This window comes from Macrobrachium nipponense, chromosome 1, assembly GCF_015104395.2.
Source record: "Macrobrachium nipponense isolate FS-2020 chromosome 1, ASM1510439v2, whole genome shotgun sequence".
Classification (NCBI taxonomy): Eukaryota; Metazoa; Arthropoda; class Malacostraca; order Decapoda; family Palaemonidae; genus Macrobrachium; species Macrobrachium nipponense.
The window spans coordinates 172,595,118-172,610,117 of NC_087200.1; the positions used below are offsets into that span (position 1 = coordinate 172,595,118).

The 15,000-nt window shown below is 45.3% G+C and overlaps 1 protein-coding gene across 1 annotated transcript in view; it reads left to right on the forward strand.

The window, feature by feature from the left end:
• LOC135219845 (fatty acid hydroxylase domain-containing protein 2-like) overlaps positions 1-15,000 on the forward strand; it is a gene marked incomplete in the record, with an annotated part of 155,175 nt that overhangs the window by 85,041 nt on the left and 55,134 nt on the right. The window contains 1 exon segment of the mRNA XM_064256956.1: positions 5,768-5,871. Within this exon segment, the coding sequence (XP_064113026.1) occupies positions 5,768-5,871 (104 nt within the window).

Genomic DNA, 15,000 nt, shown 5'->3' on the forward strand with positions numbered 1-15,000 from the left:
TCTCGAAGACGACGCTTCTTTAGGAGACTGTGCCAGTCTGGAGGAAGAGCAATCTCTTACCTCGCCCCATCAGACTGCTAACCTGTGGGCCAACTTGGTTCTTCGGTCGTAGGGACGCAGTCCTTACCCGAGTGACCAAGGGGGTGGGGCTGGGCGTGAGGCGCACTCGGGCTAAGAAATTGGACCTCTTAGGAGTTCCCCAGCTCTCTTTCCTGGAGAGATGGTGGACGCTGCGGTGGAACGGCGGCGCACTGACGAGAGTGACCGCTTAGTCCACCAGGCAGTCTCGAAGGTTTGCATCTGGGCAACCTCGAGTAACTGCGGCCAAACCAAAGAGCTTGGCTAGCGCTTCCACGGCGGCGAAGACGGTTGCACCGTCCAAGCCCCGTGTGAAGACTCCAGTTGTTTCGACTTCTGCGAGAGGAGGCCGCAACCAGCCCTCCTCCCAGCCCTCCTTTCCCCGAGGAGGTGTTGGGAAGAAGTCGAAACGAGGAGGGAAACGCTAGGGACGGCGTTCCCCCTCACCTGCTGCCGGAAGTGGGGGGGTGCCTGGCGAGCCATTGGGCGACTTGGCAGCGCTACGGCGCCGAGAACTGGATAGTAGACGTCCTTCGGGAGGGATATCTACTACCCTTCGAGTCTCGGCCCCCCCTCATCTCCAAACCGGTCCATCTACAGACCTATGTCCGAGGATCAGCAAAGGACAACGCTCTTCGACAGGAGATCAAGACCATGCTGGCGAAACGAGCTGTAGAAATCGTGGAGGACCAGTCACAGGCTTTTACAGCCGCCTCTTCCTAGTGGAGAAGGCATCGGGGGGCTGGCGCCCGGTGATAGACCTCTCTCCCCTGAACCGCTTCGTTCGCACGACGCGGTTCACGATGGAGTCGGCACGCTCAGTGCTCGACTCGATCAGGGGGAACGATTTCATGCTTTCGGTGGACCTGAAGGACGCGTATTTTCAAATACCCATCCATCAGTCCTCCAGAAAGTACCTTCGCTTCATCTTCGACGGGACGGTGTACCAATTCAGGGCACTTTGTTTCGGTCTCTCAACCGCCCCACAGGTGTTCACGCGAGGTGTTCACTCTGGTGTCGGCTTGGGCCCATTCGAACGGGATACGTCTTCTGAGGTATCTCGACGATTGGCTGGTCCTGGCGAGCTCCCGCTCGCAGTTGCTACAGGACAGAGATCGACTCCTCAAGTTTTGTCGCGATCTGGGGATCGTGATAAACTACGAGAAGTCCGATCTCGAACCCAAGCAGAAGATGAAGTACCTGGGTAGCTGATAGATACGGTAGCAGGGCAAGTCTTCCCGCAGACTTGCGTATCAGCAAATTCAGGGAGGCAGCCGGCCGGGTTCCTGTCGCGGCAGGAACAGGCAGCACAGCAATGGGCAAGTCGTGATCGGCCATCTGTCGTCACTCGAGAAGTTAGTCCCTCACGGGCGTCTTCACCTGCGGTCTCTCCAGTGGAGGCTAAGGGAGAGTTGGTTCCTCAGGCCAAGGTATCCTCCTTACTTTTTCCCGTTGCTATCACGGACAAGGTGAGGCAGGACCTAGCCTGGTGGCTCGACGACAAGAACCTCTTAAGAGGAGTGCCCATACGCACTCCCCCCCCGGAGATGCTTCTGTTCTCAGACGCATCGACCGAGGATGGGGCCGCACACCTGGGAGGAGTTGCTGAACTGCAGGTGTGTGGGACCATCACAGAAGCACCTTCACATCAATGTCCTGGAACTCAAGGCGGCGTTCAACGCTCTCCAAGAGTTTCGGGACCGCTTGGTGGGACACTCAGTGGTGTTGATGTGCGACAACACCACAGTAGTGGCATATGTCAACAAGCAGGGGGGGCTAGTGTCTCTTCCGCTCCATCAGTTGACGGTGCAGGTGCACGAGTGGGCCACGGCTCACTCGATAGAGCTGTCAGCACGCTACATTCCAGGCAAGAGGAATGTAGTAGCGGACAAGCTCAGCCGTCGGGATCAGGTGATAGGGACCAGCCGAATGGTCTCTACACCAAGATGTGGCGGAAAGGACTCTTCAACCTGTGGGGGCGACCGGTCGTAGACCTGTTCGCCACCCGGCACAACAGGAAGATCCAGGTGTTTCTTCTCAGGCCGTGCCGGACCCATGGGCAGCTGCAGAGGACGCTCTCCAACAACCCCTGGGACAACCTCTTCGCTTAACGCCTTTCCTCCCTTCTGTCTGATTCGGAAAGTGATCAGTTCGAGCGCTGGTCACTCCCAATCTCAGAATGATCCTGGTGGCTCCCAAACGGCCTCAAGCCGTTTGGTATCCGGACCTGCTGGCTCTTCTTGCAGACGCACCGAGAGAGCTACCCAACTGCACAACCTTCTAGCCCAGCCACACGTAGAACGGTACCACCGCGCAGTCCAGTCCCTTCAACTTCACGGCTGGCTGTTATCCACCATCTCTTGCGAACGAGAGGCTTTTCTCGTAGCGCAGCAACAGAGATGGCTGGACACGTCAGACAGTCCTCTGCAGCTGTGTACCAGGGAAGTGGGCCGTCTTCTGTGGTTGGTGTCGTAGACAGGGTTTGTCCTCCTCTCAGAGCCACTCTTCAGCGGTAGCGGATTTCCTCGTGTTTCTTCTTCGCCGAGAGAAGCTCCTCTCAGTACCCACAGTTAAGGGATATAGAGCGCTCTGGCTCTCGTCCTAAAACTGAGGGGACTGGACATCACGAATTCGTTCGAGATATCCTTGCTAATGAGGAGCTTCGAAAGTCTTGCCACCCAGGGAACTCAGGCCCCCTTGCGTGGGACTGACTCTCGTCCTTAGGAGTCTGACTCGAACACCGTTCGAGCCACTCCGAGAGTCGTCAGACAGGGATCTGACCCTCAAGACCCTCTTCTTGCTGGCCCTGGGCATCGGCGAAGAGAGTAGGGAACTACATGGCCTTTCTTTATGATGTTTAAACATACCAGAGGCTGGGGATCTGTGACGCTCGATTTCGTCCCGAACTTCGTAGCTAAGACTCAGAATCCGTCGATCCCTGACGACAGGTTCGAGTCTTTCACGATCCCCTCCCTGCTGGACTTTACAGATAACGATGCGGATGAGATGCTGCTTGTCCTGTGATGGCGCTGATACGGCGCTATCTGAAGAGAACTCGACATCTCAGGCCTGAGTGTCGACGCCTCTTCGTTAGCACTGGGGTCACCAAGAAAGAAGTCTCCAAGAACACGCTTTTCTTTTCTGGCTACGTGAGGTGATCAGGAGAGCGTACGAAGCTGATGGTAGCGACGACATCCCGTACGCTCCGTCCGAGAGCCCACGAAGTCAGAGGTATCGGACCCTCCTTAGCGTTCCGTAAGAACTTCTCCGTGGCGCAGGTCTGAAGGCAGGTGTCTGGGCCAACCAGACCACCTTCACGTCCTTCTACCTTCGGGATATTGCCCACAAGTCCTTGGATACTTTTTCCTTGGGACCTGTGGTGGCTGCTCAACGTTGTGTAAGCTTACAGCCCTCACCCGAGCAGGCAGAACAGCATCGATTCCTGGTATGACTGGGAGAATGAATGCGTGAATGAGAGAGTGACTGGCTTCTCTTCACCATCTTTTTCTACCTCTACCTGTGGGCAGAGGGATACGGTCGTTACCTTGCTGGAAAGGAGTCCGATGCAGGTAAGCTATTCAACAGAGCCCCATCCTATCTCTTTAACTAGAGATAGGAGTAAATATCCAACCACTTTCTCCAACAAGGGGGAGAAAGTGGATGCCAACATGAGACAAACCCATTACTTTACATTTGCTCATGGAAGGAAAAAGTTCTTACAATGCTGGTACGAAGAGATACGCTTGCCTCTCTCTTAGTACTCGGCCCAGAGGTCTGACCATTGATCCTGCGGTGCACACCCCGATCAATCGGACAGAGGCTTGGATCCTCCCTCGCTCTTACGACCAGGGAGGCATTCCAGGGATGGACGAACACCAGTCTGTTTCATCAAAAGACTCAGATTCCAGCCCACCAAGAAGTGAGTCTTCCTATTGTTAAAGGACCGATGGTTTGTATTACGTATCGGAACAAATGACAATTTGTCGAAAATTGCATTTTTCCTAACTATACAAACCTGAGGTCCTTTAACATAAAGTCCCTCCTCATGCCACCCCTCACTCTGCGTATTTTGCATGGGCCAAAAGCAAAAGTGATTTGTTTACCTCCCAGTCGCGAGCGGGCGCGCGACGATCGGACAGCAGTTAACTACCGTTCTCCCCTTGTTCGAAGCTTACGACCGTTCCAGCTGCCGCTAGCTACTTCCTAATTGTTAAAGGACCTCGTTTGTATAGTTAGGAAAATGCATTTTCGACAAATTGTCATTTCAACTTAAAATTAACACATCTTATAACGAAAAGGTGACCTTGTCTCATATAAGTAAAGTATCTAGATATTTTTTATGCTTCTAGAAGCAAAACAATTTGCTCCGAATTGAGTTAAATACGGCAAAATAAACTCATATTTGCCATCAGCTGGTTTTAAACCAGAACATTGACAGTTTTGTTAGTATTTTATGATACAATACGTAATATGAGAATACGTACATACAATAGAATAGGATAGAGTAAAGTATGATTTTTAAAAGATTCGAGGAAAAGATGCATATTCGTTATGTTTTTATTTCGTAATTATATGTAGGTGTCGGCAGCCTAATAGGTATCGCTCAATTGTGCCGATATCGATCCGAATCTGAGTCCTCCATGGTATCTATCATCGTAAACGGTAGGCTAACTAGTTAATGTTATTCAATTTCTCTTATTACTGAATTATCATGAGCCAATATGCATTGAACCTTGAGAGTTAGCTGAAATTAATAGTTACTATGCTGTATATGTATAAGTATACTGTGTAGTGTAGGGTACACTACCCTATTTATAAAGATGGTACTGATTACCCTAGTGTAGGGTAGGCTACATTTGAGATAGGAATTTTTCGACATATGAAGGGTTTTTCAGAACCTAACCCCATTGTAAGTAGGAGAATACAACCTGTAGTTTAAGAATTATATAAGGTCATAATTAAGACTATATCACCGATAATCAGAGACTGACAGTATGTGAATATTACATGTGCTAATTTTATATCTGATGTTATGATGTGACCACGTTCTTGGCGGGATGCTGATAAGCAAAAACGGCCATTAACCAAAACACGGCCATTTATGGCGCTTATGGTGCCAGGTTTGAGTTAATAGCACATAACCGGTTTATGGCACCTCTGTTAGATATGTTATGGTACCATAATGCTATTATTGGCCCTTATGGTGCTGATAACTGAAACATGGCTCATTATGGCACCATAAATTGCTGTCTAACGCCATTAACCGAGTCCCCAGTTTTCCCAATAAACTGGGGACTGTCTGTATATGGTAATCCTGAATGATTTGGGAACCTGGGAACTGTTGCTTAGTGGTTGATTCACAAATAAATGTTTAATATAACTATCTGAGGGACATATGTGCATGATAACCTACCGGAGGCACTTGATCTTTTTCTTCTACAGTTGAATTTTGTATTTGGGTTTTAAATATTAAAATAGCTGTTTGTGGTTATTTTGTTCCCAGCAGCGGCAGCTTATAACAAACATGTTAAAGAGCTAGTGTTGTGGTTTTTAGGGATTTTTTTTTTATATTTATTTTTTAGTTGAACTTGGTAATCATGAATATACAGTAGAATTTTGAGATTCAGTTATGTGTATGAAATTCCATTACAGTACGTATATTATAATATATCCTTCTCATTTTTAACAGTCATCTACAACATTTCTGGGGAGCATCTGGTAACTTCTGGCAACATCAGTGGGACAAAATTCTTAACACATTTGGGGATGACCCTTACAACCTCATGGTGTATGGTGAGTAGAAATTTATCAAACCTATAGAAATTTGTTGAAAAAATGTATAAAGTAGCCCAGTTTTCACTTTATTGTTATGTATTCATTGTTCATACGTGAACAAACCTTTGGTCTTAACAATAGGATAATTTCTAGTGCCTAGCTGGATCCGGTTAAAAAAACAGATGAAAGCCAGGAATCTTGTGATATCTGGCAACACGTGCGTAGATCGGGTGAAGGATGGTCAAAGACCATTCACCTATGATCATGCATCAGTCTTTCTTTTGACTGCATGGTGAGAGTTGTGTTAACCTCTCTTGGCCTTTTCCTGGTTCATTGCCCGTTTCACTTCTGTTTAGTGTGTGTGTGTGTTTGGCTGGTATTAAGAGTTTCGTCTCCTGCATGTCAACCCTTTTCATTAGTAGGGTTGTCCTTGCGTCTCCATCCTTTTCTTCCATTGATTCGTCGATTGAAGTATTGGGAGGCCGCCAGGCTAATGTTTGTAATGTAGCCCCTTCTTCCTCGGGAGTCTATTTGATTCCCGAGAAGGGTGCTTTTTCTTTTTTCATTAATCTCTTTTATTCCAGAGTCGGAGGCGTCCAGAATGGCGGCAATTTGGAAGAACCGCTTGGGCTAAGAGTGGTCCCCCGTCCTTGGAGGGGTTGCTAGCACATTTTGTGGAGGCTTGCACCCCCCCCCCCCCCCCCCCCCACCCCCCCCCCCCCCCTCCCCCGGTCTGGCCAGGCCATCCCCCTCCTCCTGGCCTCGTCTTCGTGGGTGGCAGCAGTCGGCCATCTTGTATTGCTCTGCCAGTTGTCTGCTGCCGCTTCGAGTCGTAGTGACGCTGTTGGCAATCAGCCCCCGTTGATGACTGTCACGGGGGTATCCGTCTTTGTGTATTCCTCCGCCAGTGGCGTCTGATTCCCCTTCGCACGGAGGGGAAGCCATGACGTCACCACCAGTTGTGACGTCCCTCCCATCGATGACGTCTCTATCAGTTGTCTCCTCTGATCCGCCTTTCTCAGCTGTGACGTCATCACTGCCACCCAGTTCGCTACATCTCCCTTCCTTGTCATTGGAGCCTTCTCTGGCACATCAGTCTGAGCTCATATGCCAGGCAGTGCTGCAGAGGTTGGACTCTGTATTGGATGTGAAGTTGGCTGCCTTATCGGTTGGGAGGACTGGTAGGAAACTTGTTGCTTCATCCCCGCCTCCTGAGAAGAGTGCGCTTAAGAAACCAGTGCCGTCTTCCTCTCCCTCTTCCCCCTCTACACCCCGTCGGCGTATCAAACTTTGGAAGGCTAAGGACTTTGCCCTTCCTTCGCCTTTGAGGGAGGAACGTGGACGTGTTCCCGAGAGTGCTGTTGTTTCGGGCAGTGTTAGTAGTGTGCGATCTGCAGGAGATGCTTCGTCCTCTGCCTCAAATCCCCGGGGGTGTTACCCCCCCCACCCCACCCCGTCTGTGCACATCGCTAGCGTGTTGCAACCTCCCCTGCCCATGCACGTGATGTTAGTGCTCCTTCTTCTCCAAGGCCTATTCGTCACCGTAAGGATCTCAGGGTGCCTGTCAAAAGGTCGTAGGTAGCAAGCGCAGAGTTGGTGCAGCAGGAGTGTTTGTCTGCCTCCCTCAGATTTGTCCCTGATTTCTTAGGATGAGGAAGAGGAAGTGAACCCAGTCTCTCCAACCTACTGCACATGCTTTGTTGCTAAGGTTTTTGTTGGTAACTTTTCCCAACTTTTTCTTGTCCACAGCACTGGTTTCCCCAGCATCTATGTATTTGGTGGATGATGAGACAGTAGGCTCCATGAGACTTCCCAAGATGGTGCTTTCTTCCTCAGCAAAGAAAGCGTTGCATTAAGTGGAAGGTTGGCTGTCGGGAAAGAGAGAGCAGGGAAGAGCCTCCTTTAGTTTCCCTCCTTCCAGGCTCTCACAGAGATACTTGTCTTACACAATGGGAGAGGCCCCTTCTTTGAGAGTGTCTACCTCCTCCCAGGGGCCTTCTTCAGTCTGTAGATTCTTCTCGGAGGTTTGCCTTCAATTCTGCTAAAATCCTTTTTTCGATGTTGGAACTGGGCCACCTGATTGAGCCCTTATCTAAAGTCTTCAGAGTGCTAAGCTGCTTAGATTGGGCAGTAGGAGCCTTTGCTCATGAGATCAAGGACTGTCCTCATGTTCTGCAGAGCAACACCTTGGATTTTTTGGGAGTCATCTCCTGTCTCAACAAAGACATAAGGGACAGCTCTGTGGAATTAGCCTCCCACTTTACAATGGGAATTTTAAAGAAAAGATATCTTTGCTATTCTTATACTCTCCACTTGACCAACAATATCTGTTCCCACAAGCAGCAGTGCTACAGATTGTGTTGGACCTGCAGAAAAAGTTATCCTGGGACCTCCTTGCTCAATCTGCAACATTCCCCAGAGAGACTCCTTCTTTCAGTTCCAGGACAGTCTCACCCCTTCAATCTCAGCCCTTTTATGATAGAAACAGACAAAGATGCTTTTCCAGACCTCTTGCAAGTGTCCATTTTGCCTTTTGGGTGACCAAGAAGTCCTCTGCGAAGCCCCCCTTATGTGAATGAGAACCTCTTCCTCCGTATTCCGGTAGGAGCAAGGCTCCTTCGCTCTTGGGAACTTTGGGAAGCAAAAGGAGCAAAACCCTGGATTGTAGAAGTCTTGAGGGAGGGATACTCCATCCCGTTCATACAGAGGCCTTCCTTAAATAGCACGTCTGTCGGATTGACAGCCTACTCCATGGGCTTGGAGAGGTTTTTGGCCCTCTTTCAAAAACTATCTTTCCTTCTTGAGAAAGAACCCATCAAAGTGGTCAAGGACACTTGCTCTCTGGGGTTCTACAATTGGCTTCTTGTAGCCCCCAAGGTCTAAGGAGATGGGAGGCCAGTTCTGAATGCAAGTACCCTGAATATTTATATCCAGAAAACTGGGTTCAAGATGGAAGTGAGCCAATCCATCCTATCATCCATTTACCAGGGAGATTGGATGATTCAATAGGCATGCAGGACACATACTTCCATGTCCCCGTTCATCTGGACTCAAGGAAGTTCTTAAGGTTTGTGTTTTGGAACAGGGTGTATCAGTTCAGAGCCTTCTGCTTGGACCTGTCCACGGCGCCCCAAGTATTCAAGTGAGCTTTAGCTCCCATAGTGAAATGGTTACATCTGATGGGAATCAGCATTTTGCTCTACTGAGATGATTGTCTTCTTCGTTCCCAATCAAAGGAGAAATGTATGGAGGACCTTCAAAAGAGTCTTCTCCTAGCCCAAGACCTTAGCCTTTTAATAAACCTTCAGGATTTTCACCTGATTCCTTCTCAGGATATAGCATATTTGGGGATGAGGATAAACTTTCTAGCAGGATTTTCCATCCCCCAAAAGGGTAGAATCTTGCCTTCAGAAAGTTGATAGATTTCTTTCCTGCTCTGCAAACTATTGGATGAGCCTCCTGGGAGGCCCTCTCGTCCATGGAGCAACTCGTAACTTTGGGAAGGCTGCATATGAGGAACTTAAAATTTTATCTAAAAGTCTGCTGGGACAGAAAGAAGTATTGGGACACATTTGTTTTCCCAGTGACTTGAGAAATCACAGGTAACCTACTTTGGTGGAGGTCAAGTGACAGACTCTCGCAAGGGAAGTCGTTCCTCCCTCTGAGCCCCACCCTAGTGATTTATTTAGACTTCAGAACTAGGTTGGGGAGCTCTCCTGGGAGACAGCGAGGTCTCCAGGGTATGGACTCCAGAGCAAAGGAAATGACATATAAATGTAAAAGAACTAAAAGCTATTCTCTGGGAATTGCAAGCTTTTGCAGTAGAAGTGTTTGACAAGACAGTTACACTCCATTCGGACAGCAGCATGGCACTGTCTTACATCAAGAACAGGGGTTACACGTTCGTTTACCCTTTGCGAAGCAGCAAGAACCCTTCTCATCTGGGCAGATCAAAACCATACAAAGATCCTAACCAGATTTATCCAGGGAAAATTAAATGTATTGGGGGGACGGCCAATCCTGGATCCGTTTGTGACCAGCAAGAACCACCAGCTTCCTCTGTATTGCTCACCAACCCTATATCTTCTAGCACTGGCAACGGATGCAGTGCTAGTAGACTGGTTGGACAAAGACCTTTATGCCTTCCCACCATTCAAAAAATGGTGAGGTGAAGTTAACAATAAGCTTTGAGCTCACCAAAATGTGACTAGGACACATGTAGTGCCATTTTGGCCTGCTCAGGAGTAGTTTCTGGACTTGAAAGAACTTCTTGTGGACTTTCCAAGACTATTGTCTCGGAAAACCCAATCTACTCAAACAACTGCATTTCAGACTGTTCCACGAAAGACTGTCCATTCTGGCCCTGAACACATTCATACTGTCAGATAACTGGAGTGAGCAAAGGGCTTTTCAAAGTCAGTTGTAGAAGTTATTGAACGATACAGATGACAATCCTCGAGCAAGGTACATCAAGCCAGTGGACAGTCTTTCGATCCTGGTACAAAGTACATAACATCTTGTCTGTAGTAGAGATTGGAGATATCATGCTTTATTTAAGATCATCTGTAGGACTGTCTTCCTCAACCATTAAGGGTTATAAAGCAATGTTGAGCGCTTGTGTTTAGGCATAGGGGAGTAGATCTGTCCTCTAATCAAGATTTGTCCAAATCCTGGCCTCATTCTTTACTATAAAGTGTATTATGGATATCTTAGGTCCTGAAGAAGAGAGGGCTCTTTGCCCTGTAAGGGCACCGAGACTATTTTTATAGATCCAAGAAGATTCATGGTCAATCGAACAACCTGTTGTGATCAATTAAAAAGCTGTCTCGTCCCCTCTCAAAATTTGTCCTGGCAGTTTTTTCTGAGAGACCTAGTCTTGGATGTTTACTTAGGGAAAGTGAAAGTGCACGAAGTGAGGGTGGTAGCCACATCCCTAACTTTCAAATATAATTTGTCTCTTTCCTCAATTATTCAGGCAACATACTGGAAATGCAAGACAGTGTTTGCATCCCATTACTTGCACGAAGTGGAAACTATATGTATGAGGAATTGCAGTACCTTGGGTCCATTTTCGGTTGCTGGCATAGTGTTGGGTGAGGGAGTGTAGGACATATCCCATCCATTCATTCTTCTCTTTGCCTTGAAATAAGGGTTTTGAGTCGTAAAGAAGCCAGGGGGTTACTATGTATGTGGAGTGCCCACCAGTTTGTTTTTTAATGGATGGGTAGTGGTTTGTAATTTTATGGTTTATATACTACATAGTTTATTCTGGTTGTTTTGTGTTGTGCTACTCAGCCGAGGGTAGGGGCGTGCTACTCAGCCCAGGGTAGGGGCAATTGGAGATGTCCTTTGCAGCAAAGAATCCCACTGAAGTAGTAGGCACCCCTGGCTATACCGCCACGCTACTACAGGTTGAGATGGGTGCTAACCAGAGGCAGTAATTTCCTGCAGCAACTCTTTCACCAGGTAAGGAACCAGCAAGCATTTTATCAATTCTAATAATTGGGATACACCTAAGACGACTTAAATTACAAAACCATCTAGATTTGTACTATAGGCTAGCTTTTGCAACAACAGGTATCTTATGAAAAATTGGTTTGTAAAGATGAAGTTATTACGTACAAATGTTGTTTTACTGACTCTCCATAAAGATTCAAAATAAACAAAATAAAGCCAATTCTATATCATATTTTTCATAAACACATACCCTAATAGGAAAACATGGTTTTGTTTATGTTTCATCACTGCCCCAAACCCCTAAGTTGAGTCATTTTTTATGTTTATTATTCTATTCTTATAACGTGTCATTTTGTCCAGATTGAGAGGACATTTTCCAGCGATGACTGCTAAGGGACTGAATTCTAGTGGCGAGCCCTTATCCTTTTAACCTGGTGGTGTGGGCGCTTTAAGTGCAGCTGGGGAACCCCGGGGCAGATTGAATTTTCATTGGTTCCTGGGAAGGTGACTCATACTGTGAGCCTTCTCATGCTGTGCGGACCTCCTCAGGCGGGCGACATCACTGGGAGCCTCCTGATTGGCTTCTACCTGTGTGACATCACCCTTGGTATTATTCTCGTTTGTTGGCTGGGAGGGGTGTGGTCATCCTAACACACGTTAGCAGCAGGAACGCTTTTTGTATTGTGTTCAGCAGAGGTTTTTGTTCAAGGATGAAAAGCATAATCATTTTATGTCCAGATTTGCATGTACAGTCACCTCTCAATTAACGCGTTTTCGATTTAACGCGAGCTAGAAAATATTTTAAAATGTTTAAAATATCCAAAAATTTTGTTTAAAAGCAAATGGGCACAGCGAATTGGTGCCTGAACGTTGTTTTCAAATCACCTGCGCATCAGCGCTGCAGACAAAAGCCGTTGACATAAAGACATAGCACAGTGTGTATTTATTAATAAAAGGGAAAACTTTGTGTATTTCTTAATAAAGTGAAAGATTTTTTTTATTTATTAATAGAGCAAAAAAAAAAAAAAAAAATTCAACACGAAACGAGAATCAGCTTCGTTCCAACATTGGTATAATTGAGCGATGTCATGCTGCTGATGGCTAGGTATAATTACACACCGAATGAATGATATGCATCTTTTCCATGAATCCTTCAAAAAGTTATACATTACTTCACTATCCAATAATATTGTATGTATTCTCTTATTATAGTGTTATGAAATAATAACAGTGGTCAATGTTTTGGTTTGGAAATCAGTTGATGGCAAATACAAGTTTATTTTTCCGTATTTAACACAGTTCTGTGCGAATTTTCTTGCTTCTAGTTAGCATAAATGAATATCTAGATACTTTACTTATATGAAACAAGGCCATTCTTTGTTATACGACGAATTTTTAAGTCAAAATATGGCTTGAATAAGTCTCGTTGTGAACTAAATTTTTTTTTTTTTTTTTTTAACAGATTGCATTGGGAGCTTGTTTATTGTGTAAATAGAAAAACTTAATTCTGTTTGCTATTTTCACTTGAATTTATCGTAATACAAGCTTTACGTTATTTACCTTTTATTTGCGTGAAAACAACTGTAAATATTTTTTCAAGCCCAGTAGTTTTGATTAAAATAATTTTCTCTCAATTTTATCTACGGTTGTGTTTGATGGTATAACTTTACTGGAGTTTTATCCTTGTTGCCGATGCAAGATAACAATCATTAGCAGCTTCAGCTACAACTTGCTTTAGATTTAACAGCATATTTCCATGCTGATCATTGATCTAAAGCAAATAAAGTTATTACATAAAAATATATCAGTCCTATTCTACATAATGTCGTTTATAACATAACTACAGTAATCGTTTACTATTGTACAATGGTTGAAATACACCAAACAGAAGTTGCTATTATCTAATTTGGTTGTACTTAGCAAAAAAAACACAGTTCCCCAAGTCCAGGAATGTAACCCCCCTTATTCATACGCTTTTCTTTATGTGGGGAAAAAATATTTTTAAATAACACGTTTTTAGTTAACGCGAGCTCTCCAGAAACATAACCCCCACATTAATTGAGAGGTGACTGTACTGAAAGGTCAGATACTAGTATGTTGTTTCCTCAAGTAGGTTTGTCAAACGATTGGTGGAGGAATTAATTTTTTACAAAATCTAAAAGTCTCTTCCTTCCACGTTTAATGTGGAGGTCATTGTGTCCCAGTGTACTACTGCATTAAAATCTCCCATTGTTATGCAGTGTTTGTTGTTTATTTCTTGTCCTAGTAGTGCATACAGCTCCTCATCAGACATTTGTGGTTGGTGGGGAGGCCTGTACACTAGTACATATTAGAGTTATCTTCTTCCCTAGACTGTTTATATTGAAGCCAACCACTTTTTGCATGGTTGTAATTTTACACACTATTGGGCTGAGGTGGTCCCTGACATAAAACATAATACCTCCACCTTTTTTATTTATATCCAGCTATCTGGTACTCTCCTACAAAGTATCTTGTTGCCTCTTGTATCCATGTTTCTGTGATACTTATTATGTCTAATTCTTCTCTTGCTACCAATGCTTTGAAGAGATCTACTTTGTTCCAAATATTGTGCATTAAATTTCGCCACTGAGGGACTTTTTTATCTTCTCTTTTGTCCTCTGTGGCTTTATATCCCTTACTGTTGCTGTTTCCTGCAGTGCCATTACTAACCAGATTTTGGAAGCTGTCCAACTTCTTCCCTTGAATGTTCAGTTCACTTGAGGTGTTTCAAGAGGTTTTGTTGAGAAGGTTTCCTATTAGTTTTGCTCCTTCCAAATTCAAGTGAGTTCCATCTCTTTTATATAGTTTTCTATTCCCTATAAATATGTCCCAAAAGTTTACAAACCTAACACCTTTTTCTTGGCATATTAGTTCCAGTCTTTCATTGATTCCAATTGCCTTGCTATGGGAGTCCTATAAGAATGCCATTCGTCAGGTTGACTACAAGACCTTCTGTCTGGTTTTTCCAGTTTCTTATTCCATCATTTCCTCCTCCGTGCACTATCAGTGCACTTTTTCTATTATTTACCTTGATTTTTTTTTTCACTGCCTTGGCTGTCTTCTTGGCTCCTGCACCTGGGTAAGGAGTAACTTTTCTATTTTTGCTCACAAAATTTAACCCCTGCTCTTTTACTAACAAGTCTCCAATTAAGATTGTTTCCTCTTCTGTTTCCAAGAGCACAGCAAATCTATTTGGTGTGTGAATTCTTTTTTGAGGACAATTGTGTTTTCTGGCTGCTATTACTCTTCTACCAATAGCTCTCTTGAATTCATCATTTTTATCATTGTAAACTTCTTTCTTTGTTCCTTGTCTAGTGCTTGTTTCTGTTTCATTTCTGGATCTGGTCTTAAGCAATTGTTTTCTAATCTCCACAATACTCTCTGTTTTCTACAATGTTGTTGTTCAATTCCTGTTTCTCTCCTTAAGGTTTGTCACTTCTCTTCGTAGGGCTCCAGTTTCCTTTTCCATCCTGTCTTCTCTTCTCTTGCCTTCGAGTTTGTCCTTTGTCAATTCCTTTTAATTCTTTTGCCAATTCTTCTACTTCCCTCTACAGTTTAGCTATCTCCTGTTCTTGTTGACAGGAGAGACAGACAGAGACTACCTAGCTTTGATGTGCATGCCTCTTTGTAGTCTATGCACCACTTGTTTACACTGCATTTTGCACGTGT